This window comes from Alosa pseudoharengus, unplaced genomic scaffold (assembly GCF_046254945.1).
Source record: "Alosa pseudoharengus isolate Yale_2024_CS ecotype anadromous, Long Island Sound unplaced genomic scaffold, YU_APseudo_1.1 YU_APseudo_1.1_scf_1, whole genome shotgun sequence".
Classification (NCBI taxonomy): Eukaryota; Metazoa; Chordata; class Actinopteri; order Clupeiformes; family Clupeidae; genus Alosa; species Alosa pseudoharengus.
The window spans coordinates 842,068-866,452 of NW_027468564.1; the positions used below are offsets into that span (position 1 = coordinate 842,068).

The 24,385-nt window shown below is 39.3% G+C and overlaps 1 protein-coding gene across 1 annotated transcript in view; it reads left to right on the forward strand.

Moving 5' to 3' along the window:
- LOC143119711 (NACHT, LRR and PYD domains-containing protein 12-like) overlaps positions 1-19,423 on the forward strand; it is a 52,458-nt gene extending 33,035 nt beyond the window's left edge. The window contains exons 13-17 of the mRNA XM_076281326.1: positions 40-210; positions 12,042-12,212; positions 13,098-13,265; positions 16,387-16,430; positions 17,804-19,423. Coding sequence (XP_076137441.1) covers positions 40-210; positions 12,042-12,212; positions 13,098-13,265; positions 16,387-16,430; positions 17,804-18,333 — 1,084 coding nt within the window. The 3' untranslated portion in view covers positions 18,334-19,423. The remainder of the gene's footprint in view (positions 1-39; positions 211-12,041; positions 12,213-13,097; positions 13,266-16,386; positions 16,431-17,803) is intronic.
- The last annotated feature ends 4,962 nt before the right edge of the window (positions 19,424-24,385 follow it).

Genomic DNA, 24,385 nt, shown 5'->3' on the forward strand with positions numbered 1-24,385 from the left:
GTCCATTTATTCATGTTATCTTTTGTTGCTCTTATGGAGGCTTGCTGACTGTAAGCTCACAGATAAATTGGGTGAGATTGTGGCATCAGTTCTACAGTCACCAAACTCCCTGCTACAGCTGAACTTCAGTAACAATGACCCGGGGGATTCTGGAGTGCAGCTTCTCTCTAAAGGACTGTCAAGTTCCAACAGCATACTGCAGATATTAAGGTTGGAATAAGGCCATGCACTCATTTCCTGATATTTGTTTTATTTGTTTGTTTGTTTAATTAGGCAAATATTGGCAGACACCGTTGTTAGGACAATATGCCATTCATTAGATCCCTACAAGTTATCCACATTACATCTTATTAAAACCTTTTAGATTTGTGTTTGTGTGTGTGTGTGTGTGTGTGTGTGTGTGTGTGTGTGTGTGTTCTATGTCATTACAGAAGAATAATGTCTCCTGATTATGTTGACTATTGTTACGGCCGGCTCAGAGGCCGCAACATAAAATGGAGACGGAAATCAGAGTTTATCAAAAAAAGAATCCATAGTGTGTACGTTCCATCACAGCTGTGGCATGGTTGTGTGTGTGTGTGTGTCCATCTACGCCTAGCAGACAATGGGGTGTAAATGCTATTGGAGTTGGTGTCTCTGTCTATGTCTGTGTAAGAATAAGCAAATTGAGACGCGTTGATGCTCTACCTGACTTGGAACCTGATAAGAAATGGTAAACCAAACTCAAAATAAAGAAATTGATTGATGAGAAAAGTAGAATTTTAATTACAAATGTAAATAAACTATAATATAATCCCCGTCATTATTGTTATAAGCAACACTGTCGTCACAACCACAAATGTAGCCTACATGCGCACAGTTGGGAGATTACTCTCCTCCTCTAGCACATCCTTGTCTTCCTCTTCATCCAGAACCTACCTATCCTACATGTCCATGTGGTCCTTGAGGTCATGTTTGCCAATTATCTGGAGCTCATCAGCAGTTGGCTGCTTCCAACCCAGTTGTGTGTACTTCTCTCCCTCCATCTAAAATAACGCGAGTACAAAACACAAGCCTGATAAAGGTTGTTTAGTTTTATTATAGCCCAGGGCCCAGTTCCCCGAAAGCATCTTAAGCCTAAGAGCGTTGTAAAGTCCCTCTTACGATCGTCTTAAGATTTTCCGACTGTTTCTCGAAACCATCGTAGCTTAAGAGCGTCGTGAAAACACTCATAGATCTACGAGTGCTCCAGAGTTGTCATTACCGGCTAAGAGCGTCTTAACAGTTCTCACTGAGGTCACCAACAGGACATACAGAGGAATTACAACTTAGAATACATAATCCAATTTACGTTCCCATTCTTTATTGTGTTTACCTGTGATGAATTAGATTTTAGCGTGCAAAACAGCATAGCCTACATTTAATGGTCATAATAATGTGATGAAAAGCGGACACAAATGCAATCAAGTTATGAAACGAGACGTTGCCAGAATAGTCTGCCATTATCTTTGCTAAGTGAGGGCTATATTTTATTAGGCCTATAAAGGTACAAGCAGAGAAAGGAACATGTGGTTTAGTCTGTAGGCCTACTGCATCAAAATCTAAGCCTACACATTTCCTCACTTTACTCGACTTTCTTATCTTCAAACGTGTTCTTAAGTGACACAGCGAAAAAGCCTATTGCATGGTGCAACAATCTAATCTTAAATAATTACAATTATTTATGTCTGTGTGTGGTATATAACCTACTTGGGATGCTTACATGCAGATGTCAAAGTGTTTCTATTTTCGTATTGATGTGAATTAATGTGTAGATCCGAAGCTTAAACGGTAGGCCTATAGCTGTGACGTGCAGTCACCTGACATCACTATCAAATCAGAGAATATTTCAGAACTATTAACGTGGACAGCTCCCCTTAAGATCTTCAAACGTGTTCTTAAGTGACACAGCGAAAAAGCCTATTGCATGGTGCAACAATCTAATCTTAAATAATTACAATTATTTATGTCTGTGTGTGGTATATAACCTACTTGGGATGCTTACATGCAGATGTCAAAGTGTTTCTATTTTCGTATTGATGTGAATTAATGTGTAGATCCGAAGCTTAAACGGTAGGCCTATAGCTGTGACGTGCAGTCACCTGACATCACTATCAAATCAGAGAATATTTCAGAACTATTAACGTGGACAGCTCCCCTTAAGAGCGTCTTAAAGCAACACCAAAGAGTTTTTTCTACCTTAAAATAATGTTTCCAAAATCGTTTCAGTGGTTCATCAACTCGTAACAGGGTGAACGGCACTTCTGCATTCGCTTCGCGGCCCTCTATCGGCTATAACCGCACTATGTAAGTTTGCCAGATCGGGTAGCGGATCTGTAGTTCGATGGAATGACACATAAGAAACTACAAATGTGACTTGCATCTGATGCAACATATTCTACCTTGTCTGTGGACATTGTTATTTCCAAAGCCAGTGCTGGATAAACAAATAGTGCGTGCGACAGAGGAAAAGTTCTTTGGTGTTGCTTTAAGAGCAGTGCACGCGCGTTCACGCTACGAGCATGTTCGGGAAACAGTCGGAAAAACCAAACGAACGATCGTAAGATGAATCGTAGAAAACCCTCTTCAGAGCGTGTCTTCGTCGTTATCGGGAAACTGGGCCCAGGCCTATCACTTCCACATAGGCCTAATCTTAATCACCACCAACCATAACTCTTTTCACTAAGGTATACTCACTGGAGTTCTCACAGATTGCTTGGAGAGGTAACTTAGTGTCAGAGCTCACTACTAGTGCAGGGCCGGAGTGGGGCCACTTTTCAGCCCGGGAGTTTCAGGCCCAAGACCAGCCCACGTTTTCCATAGTGGCGGAAATTGGATAAATTAAACAACATTTCAGCTCTTACTATCCTGTAGTTTTTATTAGTACCATGGTTCAACAATGTGTAAAGGTTATATAATAATTCACTTAAATTGAGAGTTAACAAAAAATATTCCACTATAGACCTACCACAAGTTAAGAAAGAAAGAAAAAAAGAAAGAAAGCCTTTGAAATGTAGTCTATCGCTTCCACAAAGAGGCATATTGAACTAATGTTTAGGCTACATGTTTTTTGCATGGATAGGCTATATTGTTGTTTGGTGATTTAGCCTACTCCTTTACTACACCCTCTTCTGAACAAACAAGGTTCATCATGTAGAATAATAGCTCTTTCTTACAATAAATAACTTTAATTTATCCTCTCTAGGCTACTTGTCCCTCATGGCCTCCTCTTCACTAATTTCGGGCTCATCATTTTCAGTGGTCGACTGGTTGATCTGCTGCTCGGCTACAATTTTTACCGCATAGGCCTACACAGATCAAGCTTCAGTTTTGTTATCAATATTTGCATACTGCAAAGTCTATGAAATGGATACAAAAGGCTAATATTTTAAGTAGCCTTATTGAATATGTTGCTTGCGAATAGCTTGACAACGCTACAAACGTCTAATATTAGCCCAATAATTACACTGCTAATAATCATTGCCTATAGGCAATCTCTCTTTATCAGTTGCCACTTTTGTCTGTAATCTGGAAGCTTGGCACATTTAGCAGCATTGATACAAAAGGTTTTTTTATGGATTCTGGTACTGTTGGACATGCTAAATAACATACTAAAAATCTAGTAAAATCTGACCTTGGGAAAGGGGTCATTTTCAAAATGGCTGCCGAAATGGCTGTCAACAGGTTAGAATGGCTATATCTCAATTACTATTCAGCCTACAGGGGTGAAATTGATATTAAATGATGGTCAAATTAAACAAGAATAGGATTTTAAATGTTAAAATTGAAAAGGTTTCAATGCTCTTCCTTTTTCAGCCATACATTGAAATCAATGTGTTTTAATACAGAGCAAATGAAATACAGGATTATTAACCATCTCCATGGCATGGAGGAAGATAAGACATGTCTTAACTGGTGTTATAGCTCATCTAGAGGTTATATGCTTTTAGAAAATATATGGTTTGGGGTGTTTAATCTGTTTTGCCTGGACAATATAGGCTAAAATGTATCCCCTTTACACTAGATTCGCCTATACAGAATAGAGGGCAATGCATTGTTCATGGCATGAAGGAAGATGGGACATGTCTTAACTGGTGTTATATCTCATCTGCAGGTTATATGCTTTCAGAAAATATGTAGTTTAGGATGTTTGATTTGTTTTCCCTGGACTGTACATGCCAAAATGTATCTGCTTTACACTAGATTCACCAATACAGAATAGAGGGCAATGTATTGTTCATGGCATGGAGGAAGATGGGACATGTCTTAACTGGTGTTATATCTCATCTGCAGGTTAAATGCTTTCAGAAAATATATAGCTTAGGATGTTTAATCTGTTTTCCCTGGACAAAAGAGGCCAACATGTGTCCGCTTTACACTAGATTCGCCTATACAGAATAGAGGGCAATGTATTGTGCATTCATGGAGGAAGATGGGACATGTTTTAAATGGTGTTATATCTTATCTACAGATTATATGCTTTCAGAAAATATATATTTTAGGGTGTTTAATTTGTTTTCCCCGGACTTAACATGCCAACATATATCCCCTTTACACTAGATTTGCCTATACAGAATAGAGGGCATTGTATTGTGCATTCATGGAGGAAGATGGGACATGTTTTAAATGGTGCTATATATTATCTACAGATTATATGCTTTCAGAAAATATATATTTTAGTGTGTTTAATTTCTTTTTCCTGGACTGTACATGCCAACATATATCCCCTTTACACTAGATTCGCCTATACATTATAGAGGGCATTGTATTGTGCATGCATGGAGGAATATAAGACATGTCTTAACTGGTGTTATATCTCATCTAGAGGTTATATGCTTTTAGAAAATATATGGTTTTGGGTGTTTAATCTGTTTTGCCTGGACAATATAGGCTAAAATGTATCCCCTTTACACTAGATTCGCCTATACAGAATAGAGGGCAATGCATCGTCCATGGCATGGAGGAAGATGGGACATGTTTTAAATGATGCTATATCTTATCTACAGATTATATGCTTTCAGAAAATATATATTTTAGGGTGTTTCATTTGTTTTCCCTGGACTGTATATGCCAAAATGTATCGGCTTTACACTATATTTGCCTATACAGAATAGAGTATGTATTATGCTTGGTGTGGAGGAAGATGGAAATGTTATTTTGTTGATTAATGTTATATTTCATGTACAGGGTATATGCTTTTACAATATGTAGAGTAGAGTTTGCGAGTAAATGGCTGTTTTATGACTTTAATGAACCATGACCCATGTACTGTTTAGGCATGCATTGTATATTTGTGTAGATCAATAATTGTTGGCATCTATCATTAGGGGGGAGCTAATTAAACTGAATCTTAAACTATATGCATAAGTAGATCAGAAATAATTATTATATCATTATTCATCATCCTCTGAAAGGAACTTGTGTGGATTGTCACATTGTTCATTTTGACACGTTCCACAGGCAGTGCAAGGTAATCCATATCTTCTACAGGAACAGCGGAGTGTCTTGCAGAAATGCACACAATTAAGAACAGTTGACTGTCTCTGTACTTGGATCTAACATGAAAGAGTATTTGATTGAGGTTGATTCCATTCCATTCGGTAATCAGTATCTGAAAGCTAAACTGAGGGAGCGGTATGGGAATGACATATGTTTCACAGAAGGGAAAGATTTTGAAGGCATGGTGACACTGAGAGAGAAAACATCATGCATCCTCAGGTCCTACTATAAGAACACTAAAAAAGGTAGAGATGAAGAGTCATCAGTGACCTCTTAATCTGATAAAACATGAAAAACACTTTCCTAGGCTGAATAATGCTTCAGATATAGCCAAAATTAGCTTCCGGTGGCCATCTTGGACGCCATCTTGAAAATTCTAAGTCTTTGAAAATGATAATCTGATACTTTAGTGTGACATATATGACTCAGTGACCGCTAAATCTGATTAAACATGAAAAACACTTTACTAAGCTGAATAATGCTTCATAGCCAAAATTAGCTTCTGGTGGCCATCTTGGACGCCATCTTGAAAATGACCCCTTTAGTGGGGTCAGATTTTACTAGATTTTTAATATGTTATTAAGTACATCTAAAGGTATCATAATCAGTTGAAAAACCTTTTGTATCAATTTTTTTGAACTTAGCTGTTTTTTTTCATATATTGACCCGCCTACTGGCCGTTTCAGTCCCTCCTGGCCTCTTTCTACCATCCATCCTTCATGACGCTTATGGCTACTGTGTAGGCCGGCCCGGCTATCCGTATCTGAGAAAACTTTTTGGAAAAGACGGGCTATATGGACCCGCAACCAACTCTTTTGGGGAGGGGAGAGCTCGCTCACATGGAGCCCATGCAACGGTGTCATGCACAGAATGCGGAACGTGTAGGCGATAGTCTACTTAGAAGATATACTAACGTGAAAAATGTCAATATTTTTTTTCCTCGACAGGTGTTATACGGTAACTGGCTTTCATGTTAACTGGCTGGCCTGTTCACTTTGCCTCTGGAGTTAACGTAACCGCCCCCTTCTTTTGCAGATGTGTTCAGCTGATGATTTAGCCTCCGATACCTGGCCGCAGATTCGTCTGTTTAACTGAAGTTCAAATAGACATGTTTGTGATGCTCCACTTTGTTGTTTAATAAAGCTTTAACACGATGTGTCGGCGTTGGAAGTGTCAGGTTGTCTGTAGTAGGCTAGTCTACATGCGCTGGACCATGAATATGCCACCAAATAAATAAAACTAAATAAACTCCACGTGGGTCTTGAACCACCACTAAATTAAACTGCTTGCGTGATAACCTAACACCAACCTGCTTGCGCCACTAATCAGTTGACACTTCCTAGTGAAATTGATATGTACTAGGCCTAGTAAATGAGGTCAACTAGTATGTTATTGTGTTTAGCAGGTTAACACAGCGGATTATGGTGACTGGCTACTGTGTTATCTTGCAATGTATCGGTTAAGTTTACAAACGTTTCACTGATTGCTGCCAGGCTGTGGCCGGCTCTAGGCCTACGTGAAGTGTCTTATTATGAACGCCAGCAAATAAATAAAAAAGATTCGAACTCGAATGACAAAACTAGAACTATAATCTGCATATTAACCTGATGCATATCACAACGAACGTGAAACATGCATTGAAACCTATTACTGAAACGCACAATGTGCAGGAGAAGTCTAATGTGTCTTCATTTTACACAAAATCTTATATCACAAAAGAGATGTAGCCTAATATCAAATATCACAAGATACACGTATAGGCCTAGGTTATTTACGTTCGTGTTTTGACATGTTAACATATGTTTGAGGTGTAGGCTATTGGATTTATATACTTTATTTTAATAGTTTATTTCTCACCAAGTGATAAGATGTATGTGGCGCAACAGGTTGATGCGTTGATAAGGCTCTTTTTAGTCTAGCCTACGGGTTCAATCCTCGCCATTCACAGTTTTTTAAATTTATACATTTTTAGACAAGCAATGCTTCCTCAATTTAGGCTGAAGATAGACTAGGTGACCGCGGGCAGCCTGACCAGCAGTCAGTGAAACGTAAAAACCATTAAGCCTATAGGCTATACTTTGAAGGTCTAAATGGCTTGGGCAATGCAGCAAGATAACACAGTAGCCAGTTACCATGATCCACTGTGTTAACCTGCTACAAACACAATAACATACTAAGTGACCTCTTTTACTTGTAGGCCTAGTAAATAAGTATGGCCAATTTCGCTGAGAAGTGTCATCCTGGTGCAAGCAGGTTAATGTCAGATTATCATGCAAGTAGTTTAATTTAGTAGTGGTTCGAGACCCACGTGGAGTTTATTTAGTTTTATTTATTTGGTGGCATATTCATGGTCCAGTGCATGTAGACTAGCCTACTACAGACAACCTGACACTTCCAACGCCAACACATCGTGTTGTAAAGCTTTATTAAACAACAAAGTGCAGCATCACAAACATGTCTATTTGAACTTCAGTTAAACAGACGAATCTGCGGCCAGGTATCGGAGGCTAAATCATCAGCTGAACACACCTGCAAGAGAAGGGGGCGGTTACGTTAACTCCAGAGGCAAAGTAAACAGTCGGCCAGTTAACATGAAAGCCAGTTACCGTATAACACCGGGCCAAAAGTGAAGCGGCCCACCGGGAATTCTCCCGATTACCCACCCGGTCCTGACGTAAGTGTCATTCCTTTGGCTAAACCATACATAGCATAGGCTACCAGCTAATTTACAAGCTAACATTGATTCATTAAGGAGATGACATAGCCTAATCTAGACAGTGTTTGCACATAACCCACCCAATATTTACGTCAGTCATTTGCAATGTATTATAATTGTGGTTGCTAGGTGTATGTTATACACCTAGTTATGTACCAACCTATGTAATTATATTATATTTTATTATACAAGATTAGGCTACTGTTTCTATCCATTTTTCTCCTATCCTTTCCTCTTTCTTATCTCGCACGAGAGATACAGTCAGTTCGTCATGCTTACGTCACTGTTGGGATATATACTGCAGCGCAGCCGTTGAAGTTATTTCTGAAATATTTCAACAAGTGAACCATAGCGAGTACTGTATCTCTGCTGTGCCTCGTTTTGCTGTTGAGACTTTAAGACAATTCCTGAATCTTCTCGCCAGGTAGGCATCTGAACTCGTATTCCTTTCCTTTCAGTACTTTTTAACCGTTATACTAGAATGAGTTATTTAGGAAAACTGGAGAAAGGACGTTGGCGCTGCTACAGTTGACAGCTCAACTTTTCTGGTAACGTTAAGTTAACGTTAACGATATTGTTATTAAGCTAGCCGACAGTCTAGCTAACCACGGTGTTGTTAACTTTAGACTGGTGAGAAATGTCTTCAATAAGTTAACGTTACCTTTGTAATAAATGTATGTCCACTCCTAAATAAGTTTAAGAGTATTTTTTTTTATCATTTGCTTGACGTTTTTGTTTTTAATGGCAGTGTAAGTTACGGTTCACCTCTGCATGGTGTCCAATGTTAGTGATTCACATTCTAGTAGAAGCTAGGCATAGAAGCTAGTTCAACAAGAGTAAATCACACAGAGTAACTGTAGGATCTGATGTCTGATGTGCCTCGTTATTTACTCTTCTCGCCAGGCTTTGAGTAGTTAGCTGGAGGGCAGCTGCTAGATCCGCTGATTTTAAGTCTGGTGCCCAACAGTGTTGCCAGATGCCAGCAAGGTTTTCCAGCCCAAAACCTCGTCAAAAACCGCGAGAAAGCACAAAAAACCGCCCAAATTTGCTTTTGCTTGTTTCTCATTTGAACACATTGAAATCATTAACCAGCTTTAAAATTACCCATTTTTCGACTTAGCCTATCCAATTTCAGAAACAATATTCAATCAAATGAACGCAAAAGTAGGCTACACGGACGTCAGACTATTCTTCTATAAGCTTATGTTACGGAAAATAATGCAATAGGCTAAACGTAGACTATCAATGAGTCTGTTTGTGTCAATAGACGCTTGAAACAAAAGCATTCAGTAGGCTATATGAACATACAAAATAGCCTAACGCACAACATTTCAATTGCTATTTATAATAGCAACATGACACATGCATATTCATGTATAACATTAGATGAAAATCGCATTGATTATAGAACAGGGGTGTCGACTCTTTGCAGAGGCAGTGCGTTCATAACTGGTGGGCCAACTCTAGGCTACACAAAAAATATTTTCATAGGCCTACCCCAAATGTAGGCTAAAGGCTTGAGTTAAACTTGAGTCTGACACCTGTGATTTAGAACAATTAATTAATACCTAGGCGCTATCTATTCCCTGAGACAGGCAGTTAGGCCTAGAGTTTTCATGAAAATCGCGCTGAATAGGCTATTTAGGACAGTGTCAGTGCGCTCTTTGCAGAAGCAGTGCGTTCATGCATGGCAACTCTATACACGCAAAACATATTTTCATACGCCAGATATAGGCTAAAGGCAAACTTGAGTTTGACACCTGTAATTTAGAACAATTAGTAGGCCTACCTGACAGGCAGTTAAACCTAGAGTTTTCATGAAAGTCGCGTTGAACGAACAGGGGTGTCAGTGCGCTCTTTGCAGAAGCAGAACGTTCATGCATGGCGGGCCATCTCCACAAAAAGGCCTATGGCCCTAGGCCCTTCGTGAAAATCGCTTTGAGCAATTGTTATTAGGCCTAAAAATAATTAAAAAGTTCTAGTAGGCTTTGTCAAACTTCCTCAACAACTGTCGGGCTGGACGGAACGTACGGCCGTAGTCCTATGTCAAGCATTCGCGCAAGACCTGCGCACATCCATCAACCCTGAAAGAAGGGGTAAGTCCATCCTGTCTCGTAGGTAATCTTTCAGCAGTGTGCACACTCATGAAGAGATTGACTGTAATGAGAAAATGCTCTTTGCCCACTTTGGCATATTGACATTGTCAGTCAGCTAGCTAAGTTTGAAAACCCCGCGAGCTGTGTGTTTGAAGGGCGGTCTGCGCCGGAGTAGGGGAGAACTGGACTCAAACACCTTTTAATTAAACGTAATTTACAAAGACATCGTAAAACACTGAAAGCTAATATTTTGTCACAAGCAACCTACATCTGTCCTCTGTCAAATATCGTTGCATTTTCAGCTCTGAACAAAACCATTCAGGAGTTTTTAAGGAGAAATCGAACGTGCGTTTTGTTTGATTCGTCCCTCCTGGCCGGGATAAATGAAACGACATGGGGGACGAAAGAAACAGCTTAAACTTCCCACAACTTCAATATTTGACAACATCATGAATGGTACTTGAAATATGTGTTAATTTGGATAAATTACTGCTGGGCTTTACTGTCTGCTGTGAATATCTAACAACTAATTGCCGTCATTGTGAAGCGCATATCTATGGAAATACCATGCATGCCATTTATATAGCTAGAATGCATAAGGTGACGTGAGCTGAGAGTGTCGTGAGTTTAGGGGGCACGTCAGCCAGAGGGTGTGTGAGTGACTGAGTGAGAGACTGCTGCCTGCTGACCAGAAACGGTCGCTGGAAGAAGGGTCTGAAGTGCCTCTTTTAAGGCTACAAAAACCCGCCGAACTGATCCGAAACCAGCCCAATTTGTATACACCCGCCCAAACCCATTTTTGCCCGCAAAATAGATGGCAAAACCGCCCAATTGGGCGGGAAACCGCCCAATCTGGCAACCCTGGTGCCCAACGACCCTCCTGCTTTGCTCGAGTCTGTGGGGATCCAACGGCTGCTTTCGCCAACGGCTTGTGTGTCTGCCGCTCGAGCCCCGACTCTATTTGAACGATTTGGTGTTAACATTCCATTGTAACGGTAATTGCTTTGTTACCTTCGTCAAGCCCACGTACAACTCCACTGTACACTTTGCGAGTATTTGCAAACGTTTGCCAAAAACGTATTTCCAAGTGTTCGCCTGCGAATTTCAACCAACGCACCTCTCGGTTCTCAATACAGACAGTGTATAATGTTAGCGGCTACAGAGAGGGAGGGGTTTACAGGGGTTTGCAACAGGATATTGCATTAATCCAATTTAATTAATCCTAACCAAATAACATGGACGATATATTCCGTTTCAATGTGTAAGAATTAAGAAAAATATAAAATGTATTAAGAAAAGAGAGAGAGATAGGGTATGATATTAAAATACCATTTCATTGAACAAGTGTTCCCTAAATCCTAAAATGTATAGGCCTTCATAAGCTCATATCACACAGCACCTGAGCAACTAACCTCTTTGAGTTAGATAAAGAAAATAGATTAATAAGAATAAATAAAACAATCAATAAATATGCCAATTAAAATGAATAAATGAATCATTATGAAACAAAATAGATAGCTTCAGCGACAACATCAATACTAAATCAGTGTGAGTGAATTATTTGACCAGCTGAACAGCCGCCGACCCGAGTATGGCGACAGTAGCCATCTGATCTGATGTTGTGTTCTTGATTTTTATTTATGTATCAGGGCACTGTGTAAACACTATATCTTCCATTTATTCATGTTATCTTTTGTTGTGTTCTTATGCAGGCTTGCCGATTGTAAACTCACATATAAATCTTGTGAGATGGTGGCTTCAGTTCTACAGTCACCAAACTCCCTACAAGAGCTGGACTTGAGTGACAATGACCTGGGGGATTCTGGAGCTCAGCTGCTCTCTAAGGGACTGTCCAGTTCCTACTGCAAAATACACACATTAAGGTGGGTGAAGACATATCTTTGTCTTAAAATTCCTCATTAGTTAGAAGAACCATGACGATATAAAAATAAACATTAACTGGTCAACCAAATGAAAAAGCAGCAATTAATATCCCACCTTGTTTATATCATTGTGCAGGTGTCATTCTACTTTTGAGCTTATTTGTGAGTCTTAAAATGTCTGTGAACTGATCAAATCTGTGTCATATTAGTTTATAATGAAGCAATATCGCACAAGTGAGAGTGGGGTTGGTAGCACATATCACCATAGGTTTTATTGGGCCTTGTGCTGCAGGTAATCACAGCCATGGAAATATCTGCTACCAATGGCACTCTGACTTGTACCATATTGCTTTCATACATCAACAGTTCTACTACCAACTAATCATGTTGGAAGACACCAAATTGCTTCTTATGTCCTTTATTTAGATTTTTTCCCCCCCATTCATCCTCCACCCTAAAGTAGTTCCAAATCGTCCAATTTGCAGAGCCTACTCGCTTGTCTATATGTCATTTGCTAAATTGAACATTCACCCTACTCTACTTACTCCATTTTCCCACTCAATAGCTGTCAAATGTGATGTTATGAAATCGCTACTATCTCGCTTTGAATGAATGGAATGTTCACATTGGACAATTCAGAGCAAAAAGCGTGTTTGAGTGGGGATGTCCTGAGATATCGCCACTCTAGGAATGTCTCTTGTCCAACCAATTAATAAATAGTTTATCCAGACATATCTGTTGTAAAATAAACAAATAACTTCAGATTTAAACAGTCACCAGTTGTATGCAGGTAAGAATGAAAAGGACCATCTCTCTCTTTCTCTCTCCCTCCCTCCCTCTCTCTCTTTCCCTCTCCCTCCCTCTCTCTCTCTCTCTCTTTCTCAGGCTCTCTGATTGTCTCATCTCAGAGAAGGGTTGTGGTGTTCTGGCCGCAGCTCTGACTTCAAACCATCTAAAAGCGCTGGACTTGAGGCACAACACTCTTGGAGAATCAGGACTGAAGCTGTTATCTGCTAGACTGGAGGATCCTGTCTGTAAACTGGCGATACTTGAGTATGTTTGGACCGTGTGTAGTGGTCTATTTTCAAATATGTATTGTAATAGCTGCTTTACACTGACGTGTATTTGTTATCTCTTTGATGCAGCATCCAATAATGCAAATATTTAGAGGTGTGTTCAAATTCACAATCGTAGCTGAATGTGTAGGAACTTTTACAAACAGTTTTCTGTTTTGTCTTGAGTTCTCCGTGAACTTTTTTGAACACTCAGGGTGGGTTTCACCAACAAGGATTAAAATAATCTTTGGTGTAGGCCTAATCAAGGATTTGTAGATCCAGGTTTAAATTGAATTTGTTGCACCACTTAATTTTAAGCATGGTTTAACAAATCCACGATTAAAACCTTAAAGTGGAAATGAAGCAGTCAAATAAAACAGATGTCTATAGCACTAGTTAAATATTTAAATATACCTTAAATACAAATAAAGTCAGAAATATGACCCGTTATTCAGAATAAAGCACAAACAAGTTGCATTAATTTCAGCTGTGCGCCGCCATCTTTGTTTTCAGAAAATGATGACATCACAAGAATGGTTGGTACAACATTCTATGCTGTTTACATAGCGGCTTTTACTGTCTACGAGCGGCTGTCATAGCCTCACAGTTAGCTTACTGCCTCAACAAAATGGATATGGACGAATGGGATAGACCCACCAATGAGGACAGGCATCCAATTGCCTATGCTTTTGAGCCAGTAAGTGCAGTGGGAGTTTTAGTGCCCCCAGAGCCTGACTATGGAGGAGAAATAGATGATCGAGAGAGAGAGGTGTATCTGAGCGCACAGAAAACAATCGGTGGTGCTTATGTGGGGGTTGTGTCCCTATGTTCACTGACATGTCACACATGGAGAGTGTCTGCTGCCAGAAAATGAACCTGGGACATCTCATCCAAAATAACAGATATATCACGTCCAATCCTACGTGCCAAATGCTGTCATTAAAGCGAGACGTTGGAGGTTGCAATGCGGTCGCTGAGGGACATCCGAGCCGAAACACTGAAACGCCCAATAAACAGCAGTTAACCAACTAACACACTCTTGATAGGTTGTGCAGAGGGGGTAGGCTAGGGGACTACACTGATCACCTGAGACTACACTATTTTTTACACCCATACTCAGTTGTTCTGCAATGTAATATCATGGTAGAAGCTGCGATACAGTACTAGCATAGCATAACATAACAAGCACATACTGTAACTAGCATAGCATGAACCCTAACATCTATGGTTGCTACAAACGGCACATCTGTGCATTTATTTACTTAAATTGAACAGCATGTTATTTTATGTTAGCTTACATAAACAAATAAAACTCAGACGCCTTACAGTCCATAGACAACGTCTACCCACAAAACCATGCCTGTATCACAGACCTAGGCTACTGAGTAGCCTACACAAGTCAGGCGTAGGCTAGCGTACCCACAACAGGTTCTCACCAGGTTCGCAAGTCTCTGCAAATAGTTTCCACTACTACTTGAGTGAAACAAATGCAATCATTGATACCAATCAATCACAAAAAGAAACCTCTTACTCACACATAAGAAGTTCGCTCCCCCAAGTTTATTCACCAATTCATCAACGATGCAACTGCATTTTCAGGTCGCGGTAATCCACAAGTTGTGCGAGAACATCCAAACACATTATTGCGACTGAAGTTAAATCTAATTAAGTACTGTCTCTGATAGGCCTACAGGCTCCATTGCAGCAGCCATTGTTCTTGTACAAACACAAAAACAAACATAAACAGAATTTGCGTAGGCATATTGAAATAAAGTGAACGTCCGCTAATGGATAAAACATCCACGAACAAACGCTAACCATTCTGATGACGTAGCGCCTGCATTTTTAAAACATGGCCGCGCCCTAGTGGCGAAAGTCGTTATTGACATGTCTTTTTCCAGTGAAACTACTTGAATTTCAGATTTAATGAAAATCCATGTATCTTCAAAAATGAAATAGCAACCAAAAAATGGTCACAGTTCTCACTGCTTCATTTCCACTTTAACCTGTGATTAAAACCTCGACTGGTGGGTTGTACCAACAAGGATTACGTTTTAACCTGGATTAAATCAAGGTTTGTCCATTAAACCTAGTTTAAAGATAATCAGGTTGCTGCCATGTTAATTGTGCACTTGCAGTTTAAATGTAATCTTATTACAAATTCCTAGTTGAATCTGTACCTCCTTGAAAATTCCTCATCATAAAACTCCATAGGGTTGAGACGGTCTCTTATTTTCCTTTGTGGACTCGATTTTCGTCAATCCATCAAATATATGCAGCCATTTCAGACATTTAAAGCAAGTTTAAAATGAATCCCTAACTGAAATTTAAATCTGAGTTTAAAGCAGTTTAGCAACAGGATTAAAATGAAACCAGGTTTATGTTAACATTTAAACCAAAATTAGGATTTGGTTTAAATGTTTCAAGGATGGTTTAAACGTAAACCTAATTACCTTTAAACTAGGTGTAAAGTTTGGTGCAACCCGATTAATGGATAAAACGTAATCCTTGTTGGCGCAACTCACCCACAGTGGAGCTGGACGAAGAGTTACTGTTAATGTTATGGACCCTCAACACCATTTTTTCTTGTTTTACTCACAAACATTCATCACTATTTGACAAATGTAAAATTTGAACGCCTCTCAGATTCCATGCTGCGAGATTAACAGAAAAACAGGGAGCTGTTTATCTCCATGTTACAAGAAATACTAAAAAAAATACTTTTTTTCTTGTTGTCTGTCAGAGAGGCCATTAATTCTGTATATTGGGACCCCTATGAAGTAGATCAAATCTAACAAAGTTAAATGTCTATAAGGCCTATTATCACTGTGAGTAACCAGTAATGCAACAAACAATCATTCATTTAGGGTTCTCAACATGTGGTCTGTGACTCACAGGTGGGTTGTGAAGGTCTTGCTGGTGGTCCCTGACATATACATTAATGGAGTTTCACTGTTGGAAATTGCATTTGTTATTCAGAGGTAGCCCTCATGTTGCTCACTAACTAATCTAAGTGCAGGACAGACAGTGTTGGGGCTTTTTACATCATGATTGTCTCCTTCTGAGAACTAGTTGGACCTTGTATGGTACATGTGTGTGACATTTTGTTTTTCTTACAGAACTGGGGCTTCTGTAAGCAGAGCACGGCCACATTTGCTGAGATGTAAGTTTTTTTTGTTTTGTTTATTCAGTATTTGTATATATATAGTATTTATATAGTATTATCATTCACATGCTTGAATGTGTGTGTGGGTATCTAATAGCAGTGTGTGTGACTGTGTTGCTAGGGTGAATAGGAGTGTGTGTGTGTGAGTGTGTCATGTTTTTATGCTTGAATGTGTGAATGGGTGTCTAATAGCAATTTGTGTATTTGTCTTGACATGATGTTTGGTTGTGTTGACATGGTGTGTGTGTGTGTGTTGGTAGGTTCAGTAGGGGTGTGTGTGTGTGTGTATGTGTGTGTGTGTGTGTGTTCTCATGTCCTCTTCTCTTGTCTTTGACATGTTTTAAGCATTAGATGTGTATGAGTGTCTAATAGCAATGTTGGTAAGGTGTGTAGGGGAGTGTGTATTTTGTTTGTGTTGACATTGTGTGTGTGTGTGTGTGGGGGTACTAGGGTGTGTGGGAGTGTGTATGTGTTGACACGGTGTGTGTGTGTGTTTGTGTTGACATGGTGTGTGTGTGTGTGTGTGTAGGTAGGGTGTGTAGGAGTGTGTTTGTGTTGACGTGGTGTGTGTGTGTATGTGTGTGTTTACTGTGTGTGTTGGTAGGAGTGTGTGTCTTTTATTTGTGTTGAAATGGTGTCCGTGTGTGTGTTGGTAGGGTGTTTAGGAGTGTGTGTGTTTGTGTTGACATGGTGGGTGTGTGTGTGGGTACTAGGGTGCAAAGGAGTGTGTATGTGTTGACATGTGTGTGTATGTGTGTGTTGGTAGGGTGTGTAGGAGTGAGGGTGTTTTGTTATGTTGAGTGTGTGTGTGTGTGTGTTTGTGTTGACATGGTGTGTAGGAGTGTGTGTGTGTGTTCTCATGTCTGTCTGTCACATGTTTTAGCATTAGGTGTGTATGGGTGTCTAATAGCAATGTTGGTAGGATGTGTAGGAGTGTGTGTGTTTTGTTTGTGTTGACATGGTGTGTGTGTTGGTAGGGTGTGTAGGAGTGTGTGTATTTTTGTTTGTGTTGACATGGTGTGTGTGTGTATGTGTATGTGTTGGTAGGGTGTGTAGGAGCGTTTGTGTTGACATGGTGTGTGTGTGTTGGTAGAGTGTGTAGGAGTGTGTGTGTGTTTTTTGCTTGTGTTGACATGGTGTGTGTGTGTGTGTGTTTGAGTGTGTTAGTAGGGTGAGTAGGAGTGTGTGTATATGTATGTGTTGACAGGGTGTGTAGGAGTGTGTGTGTGTGTTTGTGTTGACATGGTGTGTGTGTGTAGGTAGGTAGGGTGTGTAGAAGTGTGTTTGTGTTGACATGGTGTGTGTGTAGGAGTGTGTTTGTGTTGACGTGTGTGTGTGTGTGTTCTCATGTTCTCTCCTCTTGTCTGCAGATGCCTGTGATCTCACACTGGACCCAAACACAGCACACAGACGTCTCTCTCTCTCTGAGGGGAACAGAAAGGTGAGTGAGCTGCAGCCGTATCCTGAACACCCAGAGAGATTTGACTCCAGGTGTCCTCAGGTGTTGTGTAGAGAGGGTCTGACTGGACGCTGCTACTGGGAGGCTGAGTGGAGTGGAGATGGTGGAGCTCATATATCTGTGGCCTATAAAAGCATCGAGAGGAAAGGGGGCAGTGATGACGTCACAATGGGACACAATGCCAAGTCCTGGAGTCTGCGCTGCTACTCTGATCACAGTTACTCTGTCTGGCACAATAATAAACGCACTGACATACCTGCCCCCTCCTCCCGCTCCAGAACAGTAGGAGTTTACCTGGACTGGCCGGCCGGCACTCTGTCCTTCTACAGCGTCTCCACTAACACACTCACCCACCTGCACACATTCCACTCCACATTCACTGAGCCCCTCTATCCAGGGTTTATGGTTTATGGTGAGGTGTCCCTGCGCAAGATCACATGAGCTCGTCCTCCAACCGGTACGTCCACATGTCACCCTTTCTCTCTACTCCCCCTCTCTTCTCTTCCCCTCCCTTCTCTTCTTCTCTTCATCCCTCTCTCTCTCTTATCCCTTACTCTCTACCTCTCTCTTTCTGACCCTTCATTTTCTCTGTCTCCTCCCTTTTCCCTCTTCCACTCATTCTCTCTCCCTCACCCCCCTCCTCCCTTTCTCTTCTTATCTCTCTCTTTTTCATCCATCACCTGTTTGCTGCTGTTCCATTTTTAGATTTGCGTGTGTGTGTAAGAGAGAAACTGTTGTCTATTTTGCACACTTCTTCATCACCCTCTTTCTACACTTTTCTCTTTCTCTCTTCCCCCTCTTCTCTTCCTTCTCTCTTTCTGTATAAATGAGGCCATTTCACCAACTGCAAAATTAAAACACAAATTCATCAACACAAAACACTCTGTAACATTCCGCAGTAGCCACGTAACCGTAGCTACATCCAACTTAAATTGCAACATTCCGCAGTAGCCATGTAACCGTAGCAACGTTCATTCTCTGTGGCCCTGGCAGTTGAGCATGCTGCAGGAACACCAGAGTCACACACTCCTGTTCATACACAAGTGTAATGCTATTGAGATTATATTATAGTATTTATTTATATTCATTAGGCTATTGATTGAATTGACATTGTTGTTTATTATTGTCATTCTCCTTATTGTGGTCTTATCAACTTTTTAAATTGTAAACTGTTAAATTGAATGATTGTATTGTTGTTATGTGTGTCTGCCAAATACCATAGCCATATTGATATCTATAGGCTACTGTTTGGGTGATACTATACAAATGCTGATGTTTTCTTCATATTCTGCGCTTTTCCTAAAATGAATGTCTGGATTATAAGAATGTTTCAGCAACAACATGATGCATTCTGTTCTCTCTAAAGTTATTTGCGGAATTTCTTTGAAAATTATTTACCGGTCTGGGGGTGTCAGTGTTTCTATATTTGTTCACACAGAACTATAAAAAAATGCTTGTTTTTCTAACTTGAAATATGTAAATAAAAATGTGTTTCTGAATTTAAAATGTCTAAATAAAAATTCTGAAAGGACTCGTGATGAACCTGTGGTCATTTCTTTGTTTTCTGTTTTGTTTCATTGTTTTCTATGCCATAACAAAATATTATGAGTATGTGATCTTTTTTCTGTAGTTGGTCATGACATGCATTAACCACCAAGGCCATATCTCCATTCAGTGCAACACTGTACCAGATGAGTACATTGCAGTAGTATGATAACTAAGGTTCCTGTTTACATACTGTAACCTGCGAGTACAGTAGATGCACACAGCCATTTTTTTATCTTAATATAAGATATATATATATATATATATCTAAGATTAAAACAGTAAGATATCACTTTTTGCAGATACTGTATCCTGCAGGTAGATGAGTGAGGGCAGCTGTGAGTTGGTGGCCTAGGTTCTCTTCACACTGCTTACCGTACACATACGGTTCTGATGGGGAACAGTGTTACCTCATGCAGCAACCAGGGGCATTGGGGAGGTGATAAGGTTGCGCTGAGTCGGGTGTAGGGTAGTGGCACTATACTGGATGGTATATCGGTCAGAATATAGGACAAAGAAGAGATGGGTCTTAACTCTGTATTGTTCCAGCATTGATATTCAGAATTGCCAATATAGTATAGGCTAAACACACCGTCTGAAATTATAAAAACAAAATACGACTTAGATTCTAATTACTTACAGTAATATTTCTGCAGCTCATTATACATAAATGCATCACTATTATGCTCATCAAGCTGAAATCGTAGGCTTGAAACACATACAACACTAATTCCCTTCCAGTTTAGAAGTACTTTTGTTTGTGACTACAATTATTCCATGGTCAATGTTGCCATCTAGCGGCGTAAAACGGTACTGCGTAATCACGTTAACAGCACATGTAGCACAACAGCACATCTCTCCTCCATTAGGAGATGCTACGTTCTTACAACAGTAGAAACGTCAGGTGGTAAATTCCTGCGCTAAACATATTAAAATTACAATCTCATAGAACAATTACATTATATTACTTCAAGTAAACTATAGCAAAAGCAAGTTTAACTATGTTAGAAAACCTCTTGCATACCAGTGTGGATTAACACGATTTAAACATCATATGAACTTACTTTTCGTCAATGACTCGGCACTCTGAATGGTAAATACTGGATTTGATTAACAGGTAAGTAACTTTATTTATTTATTTTTTTAATCAAACTCATCAAGAGGTACAGTATGCAGTATATACACAACATCAACTGTTATCAAAAGTTACATCATATATAACATACCAGGGGACAAGTAGTTAAAATAATACAATGGTGAACAGACAAAAAAACATAAGGACATGGAATGAAAAAAAAACATTAATAAATAATGAGAACAAAATAAAAACAATGAAATAATAAAATAAGATAAAATAATAATAATTACTATTAGTGCATTAATCAACAAGATTGAAAGAGCCTAGAGGAGGTTGTTTTAATGGTCTAATGGCGTTGAACACTGAAGACTGTAATGTATATTTTTAGATCGTTTGTAAATAAAGGGAGGAGTGGTTTATTGTTTGTATATCTACATTTATTAATAAAAAAGGTTAATAATATAAAAAATATTTCTTTTTTTCAATAGTAAAGTCATAGAAGCCAAATAAAACATGTTTAAAAGGAAACTCAAAATTATAATTAAGTTTGGTGCACAAGATTGCGAGTAGATCTGCCCAGAATTTCTCAGTGTGGGGACAAGACCAAAATAAATGTATGGATTTTTCTGGTGATTTTTTACAAAACTAGCATGTGTCATCTAGGTCTTTCTTCATTCTGATGATAAAGCTTTTGGAGGGATAGTATCTATGGATAAGCCTAAGTCACTTCACATACTTTGTTTATTAGTATTTCAGGGGTAAAGTCCACACTTTCTTCCATGGAATGTCATCACATAATCCTGACCAGTATGGAACTACCAAGGGAATGGTTACAATATCCCTCTGGAACAACGCTCTGATGTTTTTATTATTCTTTCGTATTTTAGGTGAGAAGCAAACCTGCCCTACCGCTGTGGTGTAAGGATTTAATTCAGCCACCTGAGGCAGAGCAGCAAATGAATGCTGACTTTTTAATAACGTCAAGGCACCAGGCGGCACTCCTCCTATAACCATGGCAACATCTTTTGGCTTGACTGGCAGATGAAACTTAGATAGAAATTCTGAGTAGTTGAGGAGAAGACCATTTGGATTTACAAGTTCAGAGATCAAGAGGATACAATGTTTTACCCAGTTGTCTAGATAAAGAGATTTGTTTTTATATAAGATATTTTGGTTGTTCCAGATGAGATATTTATGTGGGGAGAAGTTATGTTTGTAAATTAAGGACCAGGCTAAAAGTACTTGTTTGTGAAAATTGGCTAATTTAATTTGGATTTTGTTTATGTTGTAATTGCACATTAGAAGAAAGTTCAGCCCACCCACTTTGGAGAATATGTATTGAGGGATAAAATTCCATATAGAAGACGAGTTATTACGCATTTGTATTCATCAAGACAGAATTTGTAATATAATGTGTTCTATTTCTCCATAAGAAATCAGTCAACATTTTATCTATTTTTTTGGCAAGAGGGCTATCGACATGGAGAGCCAAGGCAAGATATGTCAATCTTGAGATTTCTTCGGCTTTTGTCAATAGAGTTCTTCCCCTTAACGAAAGATATATCTGTAGCCAGCAGTTTAATCTGGATTGTGTTTTTTTTAAATAACAGGTTCAAAGTTAGCATTAGAACTTACAGAATTCTCATTCCTATGAATTGATACCCCTAAGTATTTGACTTCATCTTTGACTGGTACACCACAAATGTTGGAAGCTTTCTTATTTCTTAGAAATAGTAGCTCACATTTATTAATATTAAGGCATAATCCTGATGATGATTACTGTAATATTAAGGCATAATCCTGATGTGCTCTGGAAAAGTTTCTGATAAGAGAGATGGCTTGAGACACCTGAGAGTTCTCTTTGAGGAAAAGCGTAGTATCATCAGCTAATTGACTAATGAGAATTTGACGGCCTGCTATAGAGATCCCCTGCAAGTTACTCTGTTGTAAACTAGATGTACCGCAGAGCGTACATCCGTTCGGCGAAAAAAAATCACACTTCAATTTGTCTCCATATTTTACTCCATCCCCCACTCTTGAAACTTTTGTGTATGCTTGTTTGGCATGCCTGAGTGTGTGTGTGCGGCTGCACAGAAAGTGCAATTCTACGAAACAAAATTTTTCCGTAAAAGTCTAGTGGGGCTACATACCCACCAAATTTCATGTGCCCCAGTGGTTCGGTGTCCTGGGTATCGTTGACCAAAAATTCAGGAAGTAGATGACGGGGAAAAAAAAAAAAAAAACCTTTGACAATCCCTATATGACCGCTTCGCTAGCTTCGCTTAGCTTAACAAGCCCTGGTAAGCAGCTGAGAGGCCAGGAGACATAAATAAGGCGAGACTGGGCACCCTTGTTTTACTCCACGTGCTACACAAAAGCAGCTACTCGTACCATGTTTCAGTTTAACACAGCTGTTGCCATTTTTATACAATGTCTTAACAATACTAGAGAAATAATCACCAAACCCAAACATAGGCCTATCTAATGCTTTGAAAATGAATGGGTGTTCTACAGAATCAAAGGCTTTATAAAAATCAAGAAATAGAATTAAGCTATTATCATCAGCAAGTTCATTGTAGTCTATTACTGTAGATCCAGACGTATGTTATTGGTGATTTTTTGACGGTTTTGCATAAAGCCTGATTGCCAGAGGCGGACAGAGTACACAGCTTCATTACTTGAGTAAAAGTACAGATACCCTTTGCTAAATTTTACTCAAGTACAAGTAAAAGTACAACAGTCAGATGTCTACTTGAGTAAAAGTACCGAAGTACTTGTTTTTAAAAGTACTTGAGTATCAAGAGTACAAGAGTAGCCTACATTTTCTAAATATTGCATTACTACTGCCACAGTGCTTACATTTATATGTACAGAAACGTCCTACATGGAGTTATGAAAAATGTTAACGTTAATACCTTGGAGAATGTAAAAGGAATTGGAAGTAAAATCATTTCAGTCATTTTCAGTAAAATCATTTCAGTCATTTTCATCTTTTTACCATGTTGCCAGGGATGGGCAGTATTTCTAATACATGTATTTAAAATACGTATTTCAAATACATGTATTTAAAATACGTATTTCAAATACAAAATACTATTTTGTAATTGAAAACTATCATTAACTTGTTCAGAAATTTTAAATAGTCTGGCGAGGTGGGGCCACAGGTTGGCACATTCCCGGGATGGACCTGCTAGGGTTTCGTCTCTGATCGATCTAAATCTGACCATGGAGTTGACTTTGGCGGAAAGCTGAAGGTGATTGCTGATAGGCTGTCCCAATCAGTGGCGCCTGCCGCCTGCACAATCCAATCACGTTTGAGAGGGAAACAACAAATTGAGGGTTTCTGAGATTTTTCTTTTTTCCTTTTAGGTAGTAACGGGTACTCACGGTTATGGATAGAAATGTAGTGGAGTAAAGAGTACAATATTTGCCTCTCAAATGTACTTGAGTAAAGTCATGAGTAGGCTACTCCCCAAAAATGATACTCGAGTAAAGTACAGATCCCTCAAAATTGTACTCAAGTACTATACTCAAGTAAATGTACTCCGTTACTGTCCGGCTCTGCTGATTGAGTTTCATCAATTATGGTCTCTAGGACGTTCTTCAACCTGTTAGCAAGTACAGAGGCAAGTATTTTGTAATCATTATTTAATAGGCTAATAGGATGGCAATTATCAAGTGAATCCAGGTCTTTATTGGGCTTAGGATTATAGAGTAATAATGCTCTGTGTCACAGCAGAGAAAAGTGGTGTGTACCAACCCAGTCTCACGTCTGAACGTGTCACTGTCACGTTAATTAATCTATTGGGACGTGTTGTGTAACACGTTTCCTTGTTAAAAAACGTGTTGAGCAGGACGTAATTATCGTGT